Genomic DNA, 23,875 nt, shown 5'->3' on the forward strand with positions numbered 1-23,875 from the left:
CTGCCTACGGAAGCCTCTAAGAACCATTCTGGCATCTTCCCTAGTGCAGAGCCTTGCTTGATGCGGTAAGCCTGGTTTCCTTGGGATCAAGGAATTTACATCTACCTGGTGGTGTCGCTGTGTGGTGCAAATGGTTAAGCATTCAGCTGCTAACCAAAAGGCTGGTGGTTCAAGCCCACCCAGAGGTACCTCAGAAGAGAGACCTAACAACCTATTTCTGAAAAACCAGCCACTGAAAACCCTATGGAGCACAGCTCTACTCTGACACACGTGCGGTCACGGTGGGTCAGAATCCAATCCATGGCAAGTAGTTTTGTGTTTTTTATGGGGGGTGGTACCCTCGAGCTTTGGTGTCTGGAAGCATATCCAAGTGCATTTAATTGGCAGGTGGCCATGCAAGAGCAATGCTCTGAATCTGGATCTTCCTCTAAGTTACCTGTGAAGCCTTGAAAACAACACAGAGGCCTGGGCCCTACTCCAAATCCACTGAATCAGAATCCACTGTGGTGGGGCCTAGGTACCGGTAATTAAAAGGTCCTACAGGTGACTCCACTTTTAACCTCTTGATAAGCATCACTATTACTGAGACTATCTCAGAGGTTCTGCTTTATATGGCCTTTCAAAGTGAACACAACTGGACAAATAGATAATGATACACTCACCTGGTCTGGAAATGAGGTTGTTTGTAAGTTTTCTTATGAAAGCTCACTCTGCTTACATGTTCATTCAGAGGATTATTTTCTTTAGATTGCCCCCAGGGTTTCAACTTTCCTAGTTTAGGACAGAGGCAAAGAAATTTAAGAAGATTGTTATATTTATGTTCCAACTATATTTTCTTCATCTGCAGGTACCTGCTTACTGTTAACATTTATAGACATTTTTGCCAGTGTATTCTGCTATTTTCAGTTTCACATTCCACAGATATAAATTGTATTTTCCCCCTAAAAACATAAATGTGTCCTATTTTTAAATCCTTGGAAAGTCACAGAAAAAAAAACAAACACTACATCCAACTACACAGGACATTATTAAACCATCAAAACCAAGTAGCTTATCCTGTGCCTGTGAAGATAATTATGTTTAACATTAAAGTAGTATTTCATCTGTAGTTAACCTACGGAAATGTATTTGAAATGGAATAAAAGTAGGAATATTTTGTTGGTTTTAAAACTGAGACCAAATTTCCAGGGATTGTTTTTTTTTATTTGTGTATAGTTTGTGACATGTGTTTCCAAGGACCAGTAGTTTCTATTTGTAGTATGTTGCATTTTATCATATTATTTAATCCTTTCAATAGCCTCTGAAATTAGTACTACTTATTTTCTTTTCCATAAAATGGGAAGAACTAAGTCCAGGACGTAAAAACAGTAAGAAGCACTGACGAAGCTTTTCCATCCAGGTTTTCTAATGTCAGTAGAAGTGGTGGTCAGAGTCATTCACTTGACATTGAGTACACAGTACGTGCCAGTGCTGTTGTGGAAGAGACATAATAACGTAAGGCCAGGTGGTGCTACATGCTATGAAGAAATGTAAAACAGGGTAAGGAGAGAAAAATCGATCATGGGAGGCAGGGGGAGGAGGGTAGGCCTCTGAATTGGTGACAGTTGAGTGGATGCCCCCAATAAAGGCGGGAGGCAAGCTATGTGCAAAGGTCTGCAGGAACAGTATCCCAGGTAGAGTAAAAGAAATAGTAAGTTCAAAGACCAAAAGGTGAGAATAAGCTCAGTGTGTTTGGTGAAACACCACTGTAGGTGGAACACAGGGAAGGAAGGCAATGGAATGAGGCTGGGGAGAGAGAGATGGGAAATCTTTGGAGGTTCTGAGCAAGGCAGTGATGTGCTCTGGTTTGTTTTTAAATTGTAGTGGGAACAGAGGCTATTCTAGAGGCCCAGGTAAGAGAGGATGGAGACCTGGACCAAAGAGGGTTGCAATAATGGGGTGAAAAGTGGTCAGATTAGAGATAAAGGTGGAGCTGAAAGGACTAGCTGACGGACTGGCTGTGGGTCTAGCAAATGTGAGGAGGAAAGGGTAACTCCTAGGCTTTGTCCTGAACAACTAGGTGGATAGGGGTGCCACTGTCACAGATGGAAAGGCTTGGTGAGAGGAATGGGAGGCAGGGTGGGAAGCAGAGTTCCTTTTTAACCATAGTTTAGCTGACTCTTACCTCTAAACTCAGATTTATGTTTCATTAACATTAGCAATTTGAAGAAGAAACACTCTTACATCAGAGTGATTCTTTTAGAAAGTTTTTTGTTTTAAAGTCACTCCAGAAGCACTGAAAGATAGATTACCTTAGGTACTGATATTTTAAATGGATATATGGTCGTTTTAGTAGATGCCCACGAGTGACAACTGGCTGATACACATGCCAGGTTGTTGGACTGGTGGTTCCCAACGTGGGAACTTCTGAAAGCTGTGGAGAAAGATTTCATTTACTGGGAAGGGATAGCACAGGCTAATTTTCAAGTTTCTTGATTTTGGATTAAATCTTATTAATTCCTTGTGGTAATACTGGTTAGAAGGTAAGACTTAGATTAACAAAAATGGAAGGGAATTAATTTCTTAGTATTTGGTTGCTTAACAGACAGTCTTGTCAATCACGGGTCCATCTATATGGAGGCAGGGACAGGGATTCTAGGTCAAGCATGGCTTGCACTGCATCACTAGAATTTTTTCACATCCTTAAGTGCAGAATTGTTTAATCTTAAGGCTTTGCATGCCCTGTACCTCAGAACACCCCACATACCTTTGTGTGGCTCATAGGTGAGGGGACGAGACAAACTTGCTTTGAGATCAAACACTGGTTTCTTATTGGAGACGGGGGTCTGCACTGCCTCCGATGTCACCTTGAAAGGGGTAGTAACTGAAAAAAAACCCAAGTGCTTCATTAGGAAAAACGACCTGCTACAGATGTTGTTGTTGTTAGCTGCCCTCGAGTTGATTCAGACTCATTAGCAACCTTATGACAAGGAGTAGAACTGCCCTGTAGGGTTTCCGAGGAGCAGCTGGTGGACTCAAACTGCCGACCTTTTGGTTTGTAGCCTGAGCTCTTAACCACTGCACCACCAGGGCAGTCTATACAAACAGTCTGAAACAGATGTGGGGTAAAACCGGGGTGAGAATAGGGGAGAAAACAGTAACTGAGGAAAGGAACCCCTGTTAGGAGCTCCCCAAATATTCTGGATGTGATGACATTTCCTGGGATCAGCTGAGAGTTCAGAATCCTGTGAACGAAATAACTGAGACATTTTTCTGCTTATTTGCCTTATATTAGACCTCCCTGTTTTACTATATATCCTTCATTTATTTTTTAATATTTTCATTGTGCTCTAAGTGAAAGTTTACAAATGAAGTCAGTCTCTCATACAAAAGCTTATGTACACCTTGCTATATACCCCTAGCTGCTCTCCCCCTAATGAGACAGCATACTCTTTCTCTCCACCCTGTATTTCCATGTCCACCCAGCCAGCTTCTGTCTCCCTCGGCCTTCGCATCTCCCCTCCAGACAGGAGCTGCCCACATAGTCTCATGTGCGCATACTTGATCCAAGAAGCCCACTTCTCACCAGTATCATTTTCTGTCTTATAGTCCAGTCCAATCCCTGTCCAAAGAGTTAGCTTCAGGAATGTTTCCTGTCTTGGGCTAACAGAAGGCCTGGGGACCATGACCTCCGGGGTCCCTCCAGTCTCAGTCAGACCAATAAGTCTGGTCTCTTTACAATTTACTATATATTCTTAATAGTAATAGTTTCATTAACACAAAGAGATCTAAAGCCCTCCAAGAAACCTATCACAATACGTAGATGAGAAGATTCATGGCTATGGTTGTTACTAATAAAGGCCGCTATTATTTAAGGACTGAATTTTTGTACCGTAAAGTTAAAAACATGCTAGAGCTGGGTACTAAACGTCTGACACATTTTATACTTTCCCTTCTATGGAGAAGCCACTCAGTTGCACCCAGATCACTGCCAATGTTAACATTTGCCTATACTTGTAAACAGACAACCACGATCTAGGACCACCTGATTAAACCAAACCAAACCAAACCTCTGTGCTGAAGGTATCCCACTGTGTCAATACCAAGGTCAGCAGGGAGTAGAACAATAGGGCTGTCATACACGGCTGGTCGGAGCATATTTGGTACAATTCAACCAGTTAAGTTAAATGTCTGCATACCTTTGATGGAGCAACTCCACTCCTAGGCCCAGAGAGACACATGCACAGGGGACATGTTCAAGAACGTTCGTGGCTACACTAAGGTTTTTAATGACAGAAGTTGGAAGCACCCACATGTCCATGAGCAGTAAAACGGGTAAATAAATTGACATATTCATACCATTGAAAAACAGAATGAAATGAATGAACTGTAGCTCATTTATCAACATGGATGAATTTTGAAACATTATGCTGAGAGAATGACACAAATCACAGAAAAAATAACCATGTGGTTTTGTTTATATAAAATTCATATATAATAATTGGAGACAAAACTACCCTGTGTCGCCTGGACACAGCCCTGGATTACTTAGAGAAGGCTCGGAATGTGGTGGACATTTGGTCCTTGTCTCGTGCCCTTATCCGAGAGACGCCTGAGCCCTTCTCATCAGAAGGCAGGTGGCTGCTCTAAGTGACTCACAGCCCTCTGTGAAATGACAGTCGATTTTAGGTGAGTCCACTTTCCGTTAGTTATCACCACTTCCTGCCCAAGATCCTGTCTTCCCTGTACGACAGTATGATTGGGAACGTTACATGGCATGTCTGCTTGCTGATACAGATAAGGCTAAGGGGTAGGGTAGCGATGAAGGAAGTCACTGAGAGAAGGAATCCTATAAATTGACTGTTCCCTCCGCTGGCACTCTCTCTTGAAGTTTAGCTGTTAATCTCACTACTTAATCTCTAATGTAGATCTTTTAGGCATGAAGACATTCTCAGAGGGAGTCTCCACACGAATCACCCCACAGTGATACTCTCCTCTAGTCTCAAACTCCTGTTGGATTCTTCTAGTCTGATGGAATCCAGCAAGGCTTTTAGAGTAGTCAAGGCTCTTGATTCTGTTATGTTGAATAGAACTCTCAGGAGCAGCTTGACATATTTAGGTCTAACATAGGCCTCAATGTGACAGTTACATTGTTTTCAACTCTCACATTGCTATTTTGCAATACTCTCTCGAAAACCACCTGCGCATTCCTTGTATGTGATGATAAAGCTGACAGTGTGTAGAATGTATGGCTTATTCTGGATTGCACAATCTACTCTAATTCGTGTAGTATTTACTCCGAGAACTCTGTGGTCTAGGGTTCTGGTACTTTCTGAGTCCTGCAGACCATTCAGAGGCTGTCATGAACACTGTGATCCTCCCTGTAATCCCTGAGTCCTAGAAGGGGCTGAGAGCTCTTCAGGGAGAGTCACCATCTCAGGACCCCTTTAGGACAGGATGGGTGCCTCAGGTGGATTTCACTTTCTGGCCAGTGTCTCTGGCCTTTCCCCTACAAGTATAAAATGGAGAACAGGCAACAGTAAAATTTTTGCTTTTGAAGATACGAAAAGGCTTTAAGGAAACAGGTTCACTTAATAATTTCAGGAGGTTAATGGCTTAAAGATGAACCAGAAGTGTTTTACCAGCAGTAGGTTCAGCCTTAGTGGTCTTTAACTTGTGGGTCCCGAGCACAGCTGGGCCTTTTGGGGTACTCCCAGATACGGTCACATGTGGAGACTTTCTGGCTGGAGTCTTGGTCAGTGAGCGTTTATGCTCGTTATCTTTAGTAGCAGCTGAAAACCTAAACAGGACAGAATACAAGATATGAGTACTTGTGTGAAGCTTATAAACAAACCCACCTGACCATCACCAAGCAGTCCTTGATAAGTATTGTTACATGAATGAACCTCTTTTACAGAACAGACATATTCTTAAAACGCAAATGCTGAAACAAATCATTTATCAAATTCTGTTGTTTGTGAAACACCATCTTGTATTTTCTGTTCTTCTTGACTCAGCCAGTGAGAGTACAGGCTCCCCGGAGATGGGTGTCTGCCTTACGTTATAGTTCAGTAAGTGCTCCAAGGAGCTCCCCTTCCTTCTCCTCCTCCCCCTGGTGACGGCAAGTCAAAGGGACTGATGGGAACAGCTCTTACACCTGCTTAGAAGAATGTCATTCATATGAGAGGAAAACATAATAAGCCTGTTCTCTACTTATGGCAAATTGTCATAAATGTATTTATTTTTTTGACCTCTGATACACACATTCCCTACATTTTAATATCTTGGAAATTGGGATGTGTTTTGCAATTGGTAGCGTGTCATAGTTAACTGGCAATGTTTTCCTTAGTGGTTCATAAAATAACAGTGAGCCTTGAGTCAATGAGCCTTGAGTCAATGATGTGTTATATACAATGAAAATCCTCTTATGGCAAACGTAAGTATACACAAGGTTGGGGGATGGTTAACAGAAAGGAACCTCTGGATTTATTACAGAATATTTAGATGGTGACCCTGAATCAATGCCTCTACTAGCGTTCAGAAAATCAGATGTCTTAGAGGTGCTGCAAATGCCAGTCTGCTCTGGACACTGCAGTGAAGCACGGTCAGCCCCTTGACCATCACGTTCTTAAATAGTATTCGATAAAATCAGACTTGCACTTATAGGTACTTCCTATCCTAAGCTAACTCGATAAATAGAAATTCAAACTTGAAGGGCATTTTTAAATTTTAGAAACTATGTGAGAAGATCGCACACATTGGGGGAGTATAACCGTGTACCAGCTCTATTAGATGCTTCAAGTGTGCTTAAAAAGGAGAGAACGAAAGTTAGGAAATTAGAAGACAGGGGCCTGAAGATGGTCATCTGTAGAACAGTCAGAGTGGAGGGCCGTCCTGACGTCAGGCAAGGGCACAGCAAAGGAAACGGGGTCGGCAGGGCACACGGCGACTATGACAAGATCAATACTTTAGGAAGGTCAACTTTTCAGTTCACTGAATTGAGAGACTTTCTGTAGGACTTTAGCTTCAATTCTGTGTTTAAGTCTTGGAGAAAAATTTCTTTTTAGGCGTCTTTGCAGACATACAGTAAACTAATAAAATGAAGAATATCCATATATAACTTATTTCCTATTTTTATTTATTAATCAGGTGTGTGCTTAGAGAAGTTGGGTAAAACAAGAAAACCAAACACAAATTTAAAGGGAGACGATGAAAGTTTATGAAAACTGTTCACCGATCTCTGTTTCCGATCCTCTTTTTCAGCATCATTAAAACATATTTGATGTAGTCTACTTTTTTACCTGAAATATCTTAGGAGGACTAGAGCTTTGAAATCTTGCCCCTGATTACATTTGGTGCAACTTCTTTACCTGACACTCATTTTTGTTGCTGAGACTGCGAAGGGCTTGACTGACCGCTTCGGACACAAGATGTTCCGACCGTCAGTGCCCTGAGACCGGCGTTGTGGGCGCCGCTGGCTGCCGGGAGTACAAGCCACAGAGGATCTTCCTCTGAGAGGAACTGGAGTCATCATCGGGGCCACGGCCACACCCTTGCGAAAGGGCTGCTTCTGAAGAGAGGGAAAAAACACCATTTTTAAGCTTGTCCCCTCACACAGAATTGTCTCCTTGGCAAAGTGCAGAAGACAGCCCCCATCTGTCCCTTGCTTCCTCCCCACTTTTAACTCCACCTGTTGCCCCTTCCTCGCTCACTACTGCTGTACTGCCATGGCCATTCTGCTGGAAAGAGTTCTAGCTGTGCTGTTAGGAGAAAGCCCTTCCCAGCTGCTGTGCACCCAGGCGTTTTCTAACTAGAGAACGGGTGTCCCAGAACAGTTCCCTGTGGCCAGAAGGGAAACCATTTTAAACCTGAAGAGGACAAGAAGTAGATTGTATTGGAAATATGGTTTCTTTGATAGCATGATATGCAGTTTATTAAATACTATCTATCATATGATTAGTATGTGAAATCTATAAATGATTTCACCCCTCACCCCCCAAATAGTAACATTTTAAAGTTGTTCAAAGAAACAAAAGAAAAGGAAAAATGGAGGCGGGGGAAAAATGGGAGGAAGTAAACGGTCCTTTTGAAATTGCTGTGAGGGGGCTCCACTTAGGTTGTCTTTTTTTAGTTACTGTCCGTGCACAAAGAGAAACTGAATGTTTTACTATCATAGTGTAAGATCTGCTGTAAACAGAAGAAATGTAACTTTAACTGACAACAGAGATAGGACTATTGAAAATGACAGTGTAAAGACACAGAGAGAACAGACACAGCCTTCCCATAGGGCAGGTCTTCTAGTCTCCTAAACTGTGAGAAAAGAAATGTGTTTGCTGAAGCCGCCCACTTGTGGCATTTCTGTTTTAGCAGCACTAGATAACTGAGATAGCAGACAACCAGAAGAGGGTATAATGTCACGAGACAGATTTAAAACCGAAATATGTAGTAAATTCACATCTTCGCCATAAGCTCAGAACACAGTTTGGTGTCTTAAGTTTACCTTTACGTTTAATTGCACCTTTTGTGCCTTCCTCTGAAGTTCCCACTTTCCACACTGTCTCCTATTAGGCCACTCAGGCCAGGACCATCATTAGCAACTTCTAATGTATAAACGACTCTACTCGCGCTGGGCACCAACCTTTCCAATGGTTTAGTCTATCATTACCGCGGACTCTAACGGTAATAATTCATTTTGTTAGTAACGTACGTACTCAATTCCATTCCCCCGTATTAGCAATAAAAATCCTGTTCTAACAAAGCAAAGAACTCATTCATACTATACACAAAAAATCAAAGTGTGGATTAAAGATTAAACATAGGGATAAATAATAAAAGCTTACTAGTAGATACAAGAGTGTATTTTTATGATATTGGGGTAGGCGAGGCCTTTCAGGAGCTCTGGTGGCTCACTGGTTAAGAGCTATGGCTGATAACCAAAAGGTCGACAGTTCAAACCCCACCAGCCACTCCTTGGAAACCCTATGGAGCAGTTCACTCTATCCTATAGGATCGCTATGAGTTGGAATCGACTCAACAGCAATGAGTTAAGACCTTTCAAAGCATGGCAAAAAAAAAAGAAAAACAGCTTAAAGGGAAAAGTTGAATAAACTAAAAATAAATACAAATAAAAATCTATAAGGTAAAAGACTATAAGATAGTTAAAAGACAAACTGTAGAAAACTGTAGCAAGTCATATGTACCATTAATACAGAAAAATGGCACATAAATAAGAAAAACAGTCAAAAGAAAGCAAATTCACAGAAAAATTGCCAATTATATAAACATGTCCAACCTCTCTAATGATCAAACAAATGCTAATTCAAGTCAGATTATTTTCATGTTATATTGTCAAAGATGTAAAACTTGGCTTAATTCTCACCTTTGGGAAAATAAATGGCACCTTCATATACTATAGGTGGAGCACAAGGTTTCTGATTTTTTTAGAGGGCAGTGTGGCACCTAGACCAACCAGGTCTCCCTCCTCTCATCATGAAAGTCAAGGAAACGCTAAGTCCCTCCCGCGCAACCTTGGTCATAGCCAGGGTGATTCTCTATAGGATCTCGGCTCCCTTATTACCATCCCTCACTATCCAAGTATAGACATCTTGACTCTCAACCAAGGCTAGGTAGACCCAGCTTCATGATAAGGAAAGTGTGTTGCCCTGCCTCCAGGCAACTCTGCAGCTAGCTCACACTTATGCAGAAAAGGAAACTATGTGTCTACTTTCTGTAAGGCATCAGCATGGGCCTCTTGTCCAAGTGTTCAGCTGTGAATGTAGTAATAACTAGCCCTTGCTAATATTTAAGGGAGCCTTACTAGAGTCATATTTAGTATCTGCTTCTCTGGATTCTCCACCCACACTGCTAAATCAGTAAAAAGTAGTGGATAAGTTTAAAGCCATGATGTCACTTTGTCATTGTTAGAAGGCGGATAAACAGTGTCTTTAATCGCGGTAGTGGTAGTTTTATAAATCTTGTCCAAAGGAATGTTTATTACTCAAAATTAAGCTTCTTACCAGGGAGCTTATGCACTTAAAAAAAATGGTTTAGAACTTATCACCCAGTGTATTTCCTTTCTGGTTGTAGTGGTTACAACACTCAAAACTCTACTGGCTGATAGTAATATGCACCGTACCTAACAGTGTTCATTTTCTGTCCCTTTTAAATGAATCTTCATACTTTTGTATGTTGTATTTACTACAACAAACTGTCTCAAATTCTTTTGGAGAAATACAGGTTGTTATATATTATTAAATTTTAAAATAAATGTTCCCTAGCCCTCTTTTTGGCACCCCTAAACATCAGAGAGACATCCCTGGGTGGCGCAAGCAGTTCTATGCTCAGCTGCTAACTCAGAGGATGGAGGTCCAAGTCCACCAGAGGCCCTCGGAAGAAAGTCCCGGTGACCTACGTCCAAAAACAAATCCGCCCTTGGAAACCCTGTGGAGATGATCTCTGTTCCCGATGACGGGATCCAGTCCATAGAAAACTCCAGAGTCCTTGAGAAAACTTCCAGATCTAATACAGGAATTTTGCAGGGTTCATGGTCAACAAACAAAAATCAGTTGGGTATTTACACAAGCAATGAGAAATCTAAAAGGAAATGGTTCCACTTATAAGAGCATCTAACAGGATAAAATACCTAGGAATAAATTTAATCAGGGATATGAAAGGCTTATACCATTAAAATCATGAAACACTGCTGAAAGAGATTAAAAAAGACTTAAATAAATGGAAAGATGTTCCATGTTCATGGATTGGAAGACTTAATATTGTTAAGATATCAATACTACCCAAAGCGATTTATAGATTCAACACAATCCCGATCAAAATTACAACAGCCATCTATACAGAAATGGAAAAACCAATCTTCAACTTTATATGGAATGGTTAAGAGGCCCCAAATAGCTAAAGGAATGTTGAAAGAGATGAACAAAGTGGGAGGAGTCACACTTCCTGATTTTAAAACATATTATACAGTGACAGTAATCAAAACAGCCTGGTGGTGGTACAATAATAGACACACAGACCAGTGGAATGGAATTGAGAGTCCTGAAATAAACCCACACATCTATAATCAAATGATGTTTGAGAATGGTGCTAAGTCCATTCAACGGGGAAAAAAGAGACTCTTTAATAAATGGTGCTGGGAAAACTGGATTTCCACATGCAGAAAAGTAAAATAGGATCCATGCCTCATACCATACACAAAAACAAATTCAAAATGGATTAAGGGCCTAAATGTGCAAACTAAAACCATTGAATTGTCACAAGAAAATGCAGGGGCAACACTGAAATGCCTAGCTTTTAAGAATGGATATCTAATACAGTAACAAAAGCACAAACAACAAAAGACAAAATAAATAAATGGGACCTCATAAAAAATAAACAATTTTGATCATCAAAAGACTTTACCAAAAAAAGTAAAAGGCAAGCTACTGACTGGGAGTAAACCTTCAGAAAGGATATATCCCATAAGGATCTAATAAGCAATATATTTATAAAACTTTGACAACTTAGCAACAAAAAGACGACCCAATCATAAAATTGGCAAAGGACTTGAGTAGACATTTCACCAAAGAGGACATTCAAATGGCCACCAAACACATGAAAAGATGGTCAACATTGGTCATGTGTTGAACTGTGTCCCCCCAAAATACGCCAACTTGGCTAGATCATGGTTCCCAGTATCGTATGATTGTCTACCATTTTGCCATCTGATGTGATTTGCCTGTGTGTTGTAAATCTTATCTCTATGATGTAAATGAGATGGATTTAGTGGCAATTATGTAGACTCAATCTACAAAATTAATCTACAATTTAAGCCAATCTCTTTTTGAGATATAGAAGAGAGAAGTGAGTAGAGAGACAGGGGACCTCATACCACCAAGAAAGTAGTGCTGGGAGCACGGCGCGTCCTTTGGACCCAGCATCCCTGCACTGAGAAGCATCCAGACCAGGGGAAGAGTGATGACAAGGACCTCCCTCCAGAGCCAACAGAGAAAGCCTTCCCCTGGACCTGGCACCCTGAATTTGGACTTCTAGTCTCCTGAACTGTGAGAAAATAAATTTCTCTTTGGTAGAGACATCAACTTGTATTTGTTACAGCAGCACTAGATAACTAAGACAGCGTCACTAGCCATCAGAGAGATGCAAATCAAAACCACAATGAGATACCATTTCACTCCCACTAGGATGGCTAAGATAAAAAAAACCCCAGAAAATAACAAATGTTGGTGAGGATATGGGGAAACTGGAACTCTTTATCCATTGCTGGTACAGCCATTGTGGAAATCAGTATGGCAGTTCCTCAAAAAACTAAAAGTAGTAACTCCATAAACAAACAAACAAACAAAAACTCCATATGATCCAGCAATTTCATTCCTAGGTATATACCCAAAAGACTCCAAAGCAGAAACTCAGACAGAGACTTGTACACCACTGCCAAAAGGTGGCAACAACCTAAATGCGCATTAATGAACAGATGAATGGATAAAAAAAATGTGGTATATACATACAATGGAATACTACACAGTCAGTAAGAAAAATGAAGTCTTGATACGTGCTACAATATGGACAGAGCTTGAAAACATTATGCTGAGTAAAATAAGTCAATCACTAAAGGACAAATATTGTCTGACCTCACTTATATAAAAGGACAAGAACAGGCAAATATGTAGAGGCCGAAATTTATTAGTGCTTACCAAGGGCAGAAGGGAGGGGGAAAAGAGAGGTTACTCCTTACGGTGATAGAAAAAAATACATTGATTAAGAGTAGGGTTGCATGGTTTCAGGGGACATCTCGGTCAATAGGAACAACAAAATGTATTAAGAAAATGTTCTGCATCCCACTTTTGTGAGTGGCATCTGGGGTCTTAAATGCTAGCAAGCAGCCATCTAAGATACATCAATTGGTCTCAACCCATCTGGAACAAAGAATGAGGAACACCAAAGACATAAGGTAAACATGAGCCCAAGAGACAGAAAGGGCCACATAAACCAGAGACTCCATCAGCCTGAGACCACCAATCACTGCCCTGACAGGGAACACAACAGAGAATCCCTGATGGAGCGGGAGAACAGTGGGATGCAGACCTCAAATTCTCTTAAAAAGACCAGAGTTAATGGTCTAACTGAGACTGGAGGGACCCCAGAGGTCATGGCCCCTGGACCGTGGACCGTGGACCCTCTATTAGCCCAAGACTGGAACCATTCCCGAAACCAACTCTTCAGACAGGGATTGGAGTGGACTATAAAACAGAAAATGATACTGGTGAAGAGTGAGCTTCTTGGATCAAGTAGACACATGAGACTGTGTGGACAGCTCCTGTCTGGAGGCAAGATGAGAAGGCAGAGGGGGACAGAAGCTGGCTAAACAGACATGGGGAATACAGGGTGGAGAGGAGGAGTGTGCTGTCTCATTATGGGGAGAGCAGCTAGGGTTACATAGTGAGGTGTGTATAAGTTTTTATATGAGAGACTGACTTGATTTGTAAACTGACTTAAGGCACAATAAATAAAAAACAAAAACACAGTAAGGTTGTAGAGCTGATTAATACAATTGCTGTCAATAAGTTGTACACCTGTAAAAAGCTGAACTGGTAAAAGTGCTATAGATATATTTACAATGACAAATAAAGCAAAAACAAAGAGGAGTTGCTGAGGCTGCTTATGTACAACCAAGCACCTCATGGGATTTGGTTCTTTGGTTTGGAGGTTTAGGATCATGGTTTCATGGAACATCCTGGTTAACTGGCCTAATACCGTGTTGAGTACTTCTGTTCGACCTCCTAGTCTGTTGTGTAGTGCCTGGGGGTCTTAAAAGCTCGTAAGTGGCCATCCAAGGCACAACTGGTCTCTATTCACCTGAAGTAACAGAGGAAGAAGGAGCGTCAAGAATAGGAGGAGATTGAGTGTGTGGCTAATTGCTTCTATGAACAACTGCCTCCTGTGCCAAGAGACCAGGAAAACTTGATGGTGCCTGGCTACCATTACTGAACATTTTGATCAAAGATTCCATAGAAGAATCTTGATCAAAAGGGGGGAAATGGAGAACAGAATTTCAAATTCTCATGGAATCCAGACTTTCTGGAGCAACAAAGGCTGGATGAACACCTCAAACAACTGTCCTGAGAAAGTCTTTAAACCTCAAACCAAAAATATCCCCTAAAGTCTTCTTAAAATCAAATAATAGCGTAGCTTAGCTGGTAAAGAATGTCTGCCTTGAGCTTTGTGCTCTTTTAAGATCTATTTATATGGGATCAAATTGACAACAGCAATTTGAAAGATTAGGTAGGAAACTTAGGGGGCAGTGAGTTTATGTTAACTAGGGGAGGAACAATCCAGAAAGGAGGGTGAGAATGGTTGCACTATTTGAAGAATGTAACCAATGTCACTGAAGTGTACATATAGAAAACTGTTGAACTGGTGTATGTTCTGCTGTGTATATTCTCAACAACAACAAAAATAAATTATAAAACCCTATATAGTTCTACTCTGACATACAGGGGGTTGTCATATGAGTTGGAATCGCCTTGACAGCAACTGGAACACCAGACAGTGTGTAAGACCATCACATCAACTTTCTAGGGAGCTATCAACTCTCTTCTGCTAACTCAACCTCAGGGTTGATCTCTTCACCTTCTCTCACTTTAAGTTGCTTTGAGTCCAGCAGGACCTGGACTGAAGGTCTCTCCCACCAGGGGGCTCAGTTATCACAGGATGCCTTGAAACTAGCCACTGTTAAGCACCCCCTTCTCCTTTAGGTGAGAGACAGGGGAAAGAAGCCTTCAGCTGTAAGTTAGTCCATCCTCAACATAAGTAATAGGCAAAGGGTCTGAATATGGAAAACAGAACAACTTACTGCTGCTTTGGAATTATTTCTTCATTCTAAGAATTCAGTTTTATTTGGACGGTTTTGAAAACTCTCAGAATCGGGGAAAGCAATTTTAAGATAATAAAGGTATGTTAAACCCAAACAGATTCATTCCCTAGGTAGACCAATAGAAAGCTGGCTATACTAACCATGGTGTACACACAATTTCAACATTAAAATCAAATTGTTTAGTCTCATTAAGAATATAATTTGTCAATATACCTTCAATTCATTAAACGAATTGCTGTGCTCTTCAAAATGTTTTCTTTTTCTTTCAACATATTGATCAATGGACTCCATTTTCTTAAAACGAGCCTCATGAAGCTTCTTAAAGTCTAGAATGTTCCCCAAAATATGAAAATTAATAACAAGCCAAAAACACATTTACTCACCTTCCCTGATTTTTTTCTGCTAATACTTTTTTTCTTCTCTGCATCGCTGACATTCAACTTCAACATCATCTTTGCTAAAACTTTAATTTCAAAACACTAAGTTTTTGGACACACAAAGGCAAAGCTTATTCATCTTCTAGAGAATCAAACATCTTTCATCTCCCCATTGCTCATTTCATTGTGAGCTGACATACTGGTTTAGACTAGAGGATAAGAAATGAGTGACAGACTTATCCTCTCCCCTCACCAATTAATTAATTGGCCTTTGCTAGTTCATAATTAATTTGTTATTTCATAATGCTTAGAAAGGTCTGTGCCAGGGATTGGCAAACCTTCTCTGTAAAGAACAAGACAGTAAATATTTTGGGCCTTGCAGCCACGTCAAAGTCTGTGTCATACTCTTCTTTCTTCCTTTTTTTTTTTCTCTCACAATTCTTTACGAATGTACAAGCCATTCCTTACTTAAAAGGCTATATAAAACAAGCCAAGGCAAACTGTGGTTTCTTCACCCCTGCTCTGTGCTATTCTAGTTTAGTATCTAAACATTTATTGACCCTGTGACATATGCTGAGCAGTGTTCTAAAAACTACAAATACACAACACTCAGTCAATATTCTATTAGCTCAGCAATGTGCTAGTGAGACAAGATAGAGAAGAATTACTACCTGGAACTGGAGTCCTCAGACACGCTAGAAACTTGGTACAACGTGGGCATGGTGCCAAGTACTTCAGAGACATTCATTTGTTGTATTTACCAACTGACTACCTGTTTACCTGCTAGCTGCTGTGCTAGGTACTCAGTGGGGAAAACAGTGTCCTCAGTTAATCTACACATATCAACCCGATGAAATAGGCAGTAGAATCACTCCCACTTTACACCGAGGAAGTGGGTTTACGGAGGGTAAGGCCTCAAAGCCAGAAAGTGAGGGAGCCGGGATGCAAGCGCTGACGCTCCAGGCTACGCTGCCTCTCCAGCCTGAATTTTGTGGGCCAACCATTACCTCAGGTTTCTGTGTGCACAACACTTACTTGGAGTAATGCTTCCAGTTTTATTATTTTTTCCAGCTTCCGAAAAAGCATCTGTGCGGAGAGTCTTCTTTCTTTTTGAAGGTATCTTTGAATCTTCATTGCCTAAATCCAGGCACAGAACTAATGAAAGATTTCCAACAACATCTTCCAATTAGGACATTTCTGCCAGGGCACTTTTACGCGAGCCCCTGCCAAGGTGGTGGTAGAAACGGTATAAACGGGGCCCAGAGCACGTTACAGCACCACTACAAGGTTAGCGCGCATGCTTCAAACAGGTGAAGGAATATGTTTTCTACAGAGAGGTTATATAAATATACCAATAATACTAAAAAAAAAAATTTCAGAATTTTTAAGATGAACGTGTCATTGTTATAACTGGAATGCTGAAATCACAAAGCCTGCAAAGCACCGTTAGCATTTTGGTGTTTTTCCTCTGGCTCTCTACTCCTATACTTATTTTTTTTTTTTTTAAATCTAATTGAAATCATGGTGGATATAAGGTTTGGTGTTTTCCTGCACTCATCATAATCACTTTCCACATGCCTATATCTTTTCCAATTTGAAGCAATCTACTAAAAAATATGCTATGCTTAAGGTTCTTCAATGCATCCCGAAAAAGAAGCAAAAGATGCTTCGAGAGAACTGGGGGGCTGCAGAGGCTTCCACTTGGATCTGGGTTTTAAAGCCAGAGAGGGACACTGGGTGAGAAACAGGATATTTCCAGTCAGGGTACTCCTCACAAGACACTTATTCATTACTAGTGGGAAAGTAACTTTACCGAGGAGGAGCCTGACAGACAGTACCACAGCCATGTGACAGAGTTAACATCATCAATGGGGCCAAGTCAACACCTGTGTCTCCCGGCCCACTACATAAGAAGCACACAGTATCACTTCTGTAGGATTTCTGCCAAAGTGCACAATCTGAATCTAACCAGGAAGAAACATTAAAAAAAAAAAAAGCCATAGGAGAAAATAACTGGTCTGGATATAAAAATGTCAAGGTCATGAAAGACGAGGACAGACTGAGGAACTTGTTCCTAATTAGACTAAACAGACATGACAACGAAACGCAAAGGATGATCCATGATTTTTCTTTCCTTCAAAGGACATCACTGGAACAAGCGATGAAATCTATGTAAAGTCTATAGATTAGATTAGCAGTTCTCACACTTTTAGTCTCAAGAATCCTTTATACTCTTAAAAATTATGTCTCTGGAGTCATCCAGAACAGGCTGATCAAAGAAAATAAGTTGGCGTGGCTCTTACCAAGTAGAGATTAACTTTCCAGTGACCACCATTATTCTGGTTTCCGCACAAAGTTACTAAAGATGACCTGAGGGCCTGATGTATTTGATTCTAACTTCATCAACTGGAGAACTTGGACTTTTAAGGTTATATGGCATACCATTTATGCTGCTTTTTTCCATGGAATCTGCATTCTCATCTCCTTGGCTCTCATCTGGTGGAGGAGGCGCTTCTGCAGCAGTTTTGAGATCCTGGTTTTCCTGCTGCTCCTGATTCTGGAATTCAGTGGGCTCACTCATTTTCCACTCTGAATGATCATGCTACAAAATCAAAGGGAAATAAATAATTTAAATGAGGTACCAAATTGAGCAGGGGAAATGGCTAAGAGATTAAGTAGGAGAATGAAACGCTTTAGATTTTAGGTTCTCTGTCTTACCAAGTATCATGAGAATGTGAACTTTGGGAACAGGAGATACTAGGGACACTGGATAATCTAATGACCAAGGGACTATCTGAAGCTAGAAAACAAAAAATTAGGGTCCTGTCTTGTAAAAGTAACATTTGAATGAAAGGATAAAACAGAAGAGTAAAATCAGAGCAAACTTGAAGCAAGTGAGGGAAACCAAAAAACCAAACTCACTGCCGTCGAGTTGATTCCGGCTCATAGCGACCCTACAGAGCGGGGTAGGACTGCCCCATAGAGTTTCCAAGGAGCGCCTGGTGGATTCAAACTGCTGACCTTTTGGTTAGCAGCCGTAGAACTTAACCACTACGCCACCAGGGTTTCCGCAAGTGAGGGAAGCCCCTGGCTAATTCCATAACCACACTGTTGAAGAACTAAGTACAGAGTGATCACCAGGACAGGGGCAAGTTAGGAAAGAAAAAAAGAAAAAAATCGTGCTCAATCTTGGTAACTCCTTTTTACTTGCTGCACCTCATTTAAGTGAACACTTAATGACCTTTCATTTATTCAGCAAACATTAATGGAGTGCTTCCCAAGTGCCAGGCCTAGAGGTGCAGTGATGAGCGTCACAGACGTGAGTCATCTATGCTTTCGTGGAGCTCACAGCGCCTGGAGCGCTCCAAACCTCAGGGAGTCATGCGGCTCCGCTCTCTTGGTGGGTGCAACATGGAGATGAAGAGGGAGCTGCATGCTACCAAACCCTAGGTGCACTCAGTGTCCTGCGTGTGAGGACCACCACCACCATGATAACATAGGGTTAGGGGCCAAGCCAGGGCAGGGGGCTTTTGCACACTCCAGGACTCACCCCCACAGACCAGATTCATCTGGCAAACCCAGTGCACAGTTACTGAGATTGCAACCAGCCAACTAGCAACTTCAAAAAAACCTTTTTTTAAAAAAAGCACTTACCTAATTATTAGGGGTTCTTTTCTATTTTTTTATTGGGCAGGGGCAGTGGTAGGGGATAGAGCAAAAACACAAAAGCAGGGAAGACGACAGTGTATTGTTTTTACTTCTAGATAATCAGCGTCAGAGGTTCTTAAGCTGGAGCCCATGAAACATGAAATCACCTGCAGAATTCTGTGCGTGCGTCCAGGTGTTCGGCCTGCAGAGATGAGTAGGGCTGCTGATCTACATGAGTAACTATGTTGATAGTCATGAAAACTTTTATAATAAAGAGACAGTAGTTCTTCTAGACATTTATATCAATACTCAGTCCTCATTTACAACTACCTGATATCATAAGGGAATTGCAAAAGAAAACTCCCTAAGAGTATGTCCACTTTGGCCCAAGTGGTGGCATATTTTCATTTGCACACTTCTGCTCACCTGGGAGTCCGGGTTCCCCTGGGCTGTCCGGCGCCTTCTCTGTGCTTTGGTGGCAGAGCCAACCATCTTCCTCTCAGTGTGGTCCTGGGCTCTAATCTGTGCCTCACTCTCGTCACAAGAGGACACACAGGTTTGACTTTCAGCCTGGAGAGACAGACATTCATCTGCCACATCCTATGTACACAGTGATAATGCTCAGAAAAATCAGAACTTAAACTGAACAAAAAACATACTCCATATCTAAAAGATAATTTAAAAATTCCCTAGCACTAAATCATGGGCAAGGACAAGAATTAGAGAATATTTAAAAAGAAACAATCACATTTAATAGCCTGAGCTAAGAAACTAGGCATTTAAAGTTAATTTAGTGTAATCAAATAAGCAAATTATTAAAAGTGTATGAATTTATTGAATATACACTATGTGCCAGGTACTAGGCTATAAATAACAATAATAGAGTTAATACCACACATTTACCAGGCTGAGTATTTACATGAGTTATCTCATTTATTCCTCAAAGCCTATGAAGCTGGCAATAATATCAACACCACGTCACAAAAGGGAAACTGAGGCTTAGGGAGTTCAAAGACCTTGCTCAAGGTAAAAGCAAGGCAGTAAAATGAGAACGGGACTTGACTACCATAAACTAAAAGTAAAAGCTACGATATCACAACAGTGTGGCGCAGGTTCCAGAATATCCCAAAGAGACCTGTCGCTGTAAGAAATCATTGCATGATCATGGCTGCACCTCCTACCACTGGGGAAGGCTAAATTCATTATTTAACATGTGACGCTGGGAAAACTATGATTAGCTATGTTTTCATACTTTTAGTGGACGACAACGAAACTTGATTGCTCTCACACATCAAAATGAAATCTAGATGGATTAAGTATTTAAATGTAAAAAGTGAAATCATAAAAGCACTAGGAAAGAAAAAAGGTGAATATTTATATCATCACGAATGTGAGAAAGGCCTTCTACAGCATGTTATCTTGCTTAGAAACTATAAAAGAAAAGCTAGCTTTGTTTTTCGTGTTTCGTATTTTTTTATAAGTTAATTCTGATTTTTGGAAACAAATTAATACATACATATAGTTAAAATACTAAAAAGGAGATTATAATGAAAAGCACTGGGTTCTCTGCCTCAGCCTTCCTATTTCTAAGGCCTAATTCCAGGTGGCTTACTTATCACTGGAAACCCTGGTGGCGTAGTGGCTAAGACCTCTGGCTGCTAACCAAAAGGTCAGCAGTTCGAATCCACCAGGTGCTCCTTGGAAACTCTATGGGGCAGTTCTACTCTGTCCTATAGGGTCGCTATGAGTCAGAATTGACTCGACGGCAATGGGTTTGGTTGGGTTACTTATCACTAGCGATTTGCTGATGGGATAGTCATTCATGTTTTCAACAACTAATTTTAGTGTCTATCATATGCTAAAATTTAGCTTATTTGTACCACTCTGGTCTCTCCATCTTCTTCCTAAAAGAATTATACCACTTAAGTCACTGTGTTACCTTTAAATGTACTTACACCTTTAAATATCATTCCACAACTAGACAATATATTCTCTAAACTGAGGATATTGACATTCTTATGTTTCCTTTTACCTTTTCTCCTCCTCTTACCTCTCAACACCTCTCATCCATTCTCTTCAAGTACCCAAGTTGATGACATTTATAGTCCGGTATGTATCCTTAATTGAATCATCTGTGACCTGTCTATGCAGCTTGATTTTGAGAGTTGATCAATCATTAAGTTGTTACTGTAAGTATATGTGTCTACACACACAGAAACACTCATAAATATACATACACACATATATATGCACACAGACAGACAGAGTATGTTAGTTTACTATGGACAAAGAATATACTTTGATTGTTTTTCCTTTTTCTAAGACTCATTTTTCCCATAGTTTCTAAACGCCTTTTCTTTTTCCTCATCGTTCAGTTCAAGTCCTCTGAGAAACAGATTCCAAGATGGGCTTAAACTTGCTGCAAGAGGTTTATTGGAGACAATGACTGTAAAGATAAAGGGGTACGGAGCAGGAGGAGGTGGCAAGAGTCTTCAGACCACTTTGCAGGTTTAACACCTGTGAAAGGAGAGAGGGAAGGACGGACTGGGGAGGAGGAGCCTCAGATTACAGTATAACTGAGATAGTTCTGGCCAGATCAAAGTGGAACCTCTGAGCAAAAGTTGCCCGTTAAGTAATCATGCCTTGGGCAGAAATGGCCCAGCTGCAGTACCCATGCTGGGTTAAGTCACCGGCTGAAAGAGCCCAGGGAAGCATTGCCTTGGTGCTATGCTCTCCTCAACAGGTTCTCTTAAAGGGACATCTAAGCAGCATACACCCATGGTCAACAAACTTACATTATCTGCCTTTATTGCTTCTCGACGGATAGAACCGAATCTCCTAAACCCTCCTTTTATCTGGACTCCCTCTCTCCTGGAGGTCTTGGTCTTCTCTGTCCAATGTCTGTTGATTGCTCTCCAAGACCAGCTACGTAGCCGTCTTCGTGGAACATTTTTTCATTACTCTACTGAGCCCATGCCTTTCTTTTTCTTAGTTGCTTCTTTTCATTTTGCTGGAGCACAAGTTCTTTCCTAAGAAGTCTGCAGGTATAAAGTTTCCAGGTCCTTGCGTGTCTGAAAATTCTTCCCTTGTGCTTGTTGATAGTCTGGATATGTGTTAAGTTTCCAGGTAGAAAATAAATTCATCCCATGCACTGTAACCAGGGTATGTCAGCCTGGGAGGCTGAGAGTGACCAGGGAGGACTGTGTTCATTCCCGAATGCACCATGATGTACCCTGTAATATACCTGCCTAAATCTAAGACTGAAGAGGCATACCTGGTTCAGACGAAAAAGTCCCCAGCACACAGCCAGACCAGCCTATATACAAGAGCTGCTCCAGACTCATTTATTGAAGGCTGGATTTACAGTGGGAGAACTTGGCTTCTGGAAGATCTGATGTAACCCTCATTCACTCAAACATAATCCACATCTGTGTACTGGCCAGGTGACGATTTTAGGGTCTGGGAGCTTACATTTCTGTTTGTCTCTGGTAACATTAATGATACCTTTGTCATGTATCTGGATTGTGCTGACTCGCTTCCATATCCTTAGATAAACTCTGTTCAATTTACCCAAGGGTTGTCTATCCATGTCAGGGCTTTCCATCAATTTAGGCGCACTTTCGACAGATTCGCCACTTAGGAAACCTGTATCTAACCGAATTTTTTATTTTACTGTGGTAAAACATATATAACAAAATACTTGCCGTCTTAACCATTTTTTAAATGCAGAATTCAGCGACATTAATTACACTCACCGTGTTGTGTAACCATCACCACTATTTTCAAAAGTTTTTTTGTCACCCCAAACAGAAACTCAAGTGCCCTTAAACAACAACTCCCCATCTGACGAGTATTGCTTATCATCCTCCTCCTACGAAATTTTCCCAAAACACAGTGGCCCCTGAGATGCTGGATTTGAAATAGGACAGGCATTTTTAATTCGGCCTATCAATAACCCACATGGAAATTCTGATTTCAGAGAGCACTACAATTTAATCATGTATCTTTAACTACTTAAAACAAAAAGATGGGTAGTGTACCACTGTTCACTGCACCACTATCCGCAACAGCCAAAAGGTGGAAACGATCTAAATGTCCATCAACAGAAAATGGATAAACAAAATGTGGTAGATACATACAATGGAATACTCGTCAGCCACAAAGAGAAATGAAGTTCTGATATGTGCTACAACACGGATGATCCTTGAAAACAATATACTGAATTGAATAAGTCAGACACAGAAGGACAAACATTGCCTGATCTCACTTACATGAAATATCTAGAACAGGCAAAGGTATACAGACCAAAGTTCTATTAATGGTTACCAAGGGTGGGAGGGAGAGGGAAAAGGAGAGTCACGGTTTAGAATGGAAAATCTGCAGCAAGAATTGGTGATGGTTGTACAACATGATTAATGTGACCGACGTCATTAGATTGGATATGTGAAAAACACTGAATTGGCAAATGTGTGATATATATCTTTACAACAACAACCCAAAAAATGGATAACAATGTAGTTGATGTAGAAACTTTCAAAGGTAATGCTTTTTTGGGGGGACCCCCAACACACAGTCCCTATTCTACTGACTCTTACAACAACACTAAAGTCAGCAAAACCAACATCATTTCCATTTTAAAGAAGAGAAAACTAAGACTCAAGGAGTTTGAGTTTTCAAGAGTCACCCAAGAAGAAATGACAGGGCTAGTACTTAATCTGGATCTTTAGGACTTCGAACCCAGTTCCCACCCTACTCATATCATCTTATTGCTAACAAAATTTGGCAACTAGTATTTAGCCTTTGCATTTGTATAAGAACATCTTTTTGAACAGATGACTTGATACAAGGCAGTTTTGCCATTCAAAAGCAATCATTGTTATGAAAGGAGTCAGTCCCTGGCACTGTCACTAACGATGATCTCTGTGGTAAATAAACAACATGACTTAAGTCATCACCAATTAAATACAATTGTTTTACTATTTAACAG

At 40.8% G+C, this 23,875-nt stretch overlaps 1 protein-coding gene across 7 annotated transcripts in view; it reads right to left on the reverse strand.

Annotated features, from left to right (window-relative positions):
• The window catches only part of NUSAP1 (nucleolar and spindle associated protein 1), a 41,064-nt gene that overhangs the window by 1,332 nt on the left and 15,857 nt on the right, over positions 1-23,875 (reverse strand). The window contains exons 3-10 of one of the 7 annotated variants that reach the window (XM_049898316.1): positions 19,315-19,458; positions 17,683-17,842; positions 16,276-16,377; positions 15,077-15,189; positions 7,350-7,546; positions 5,622-5,779; positions 2,747-2,863; positions 663-771 (exon numbers count right to left, since the gene is read on the reverse strand). In XM_049898316.1, the coding sequence (XP_049754273.1) occupies positions 663-771; positions 2,747-2,863; positions 5,622-5,779; positions 7,350-7,546; positions 15,077-15,189; positions 16,276-16,377; positions 17,683-17,842; positions 19,315-19,458 (1,100 nt within the window). Of the gene's footprint in view, positions 1-662; positions 772-2,746; positions 2,864-5,621; positions 5,780-7,349; positions 7,550-15,076; positions 15,190-16,275; positions 16,396-17,682; positions 17,843-19,314; positions 19,489-23,875 lie in introns of all 7 variants that reach the window. The other 6 variants (XM_049898315.1, XM_049898314.1, XM_049898313.1 and 3 more) reach the window with 6 other exon arrangements.

This window comes from Elephas maximus, chromosome 10, assembly GCF_024166365.1.
Source record: "Elephas maximus indicus isolate mEleMax1 chromosome 10, mEleMax1 primary haplotype, whole genome shotgun sequence".
In the NCBI taxonomy this organism is placed as follows: Eukaryota; Metazoa; Chordata; class Mammalia; order Proboscidea; family Elephantidae; genus Elephas; species Elephas maximus.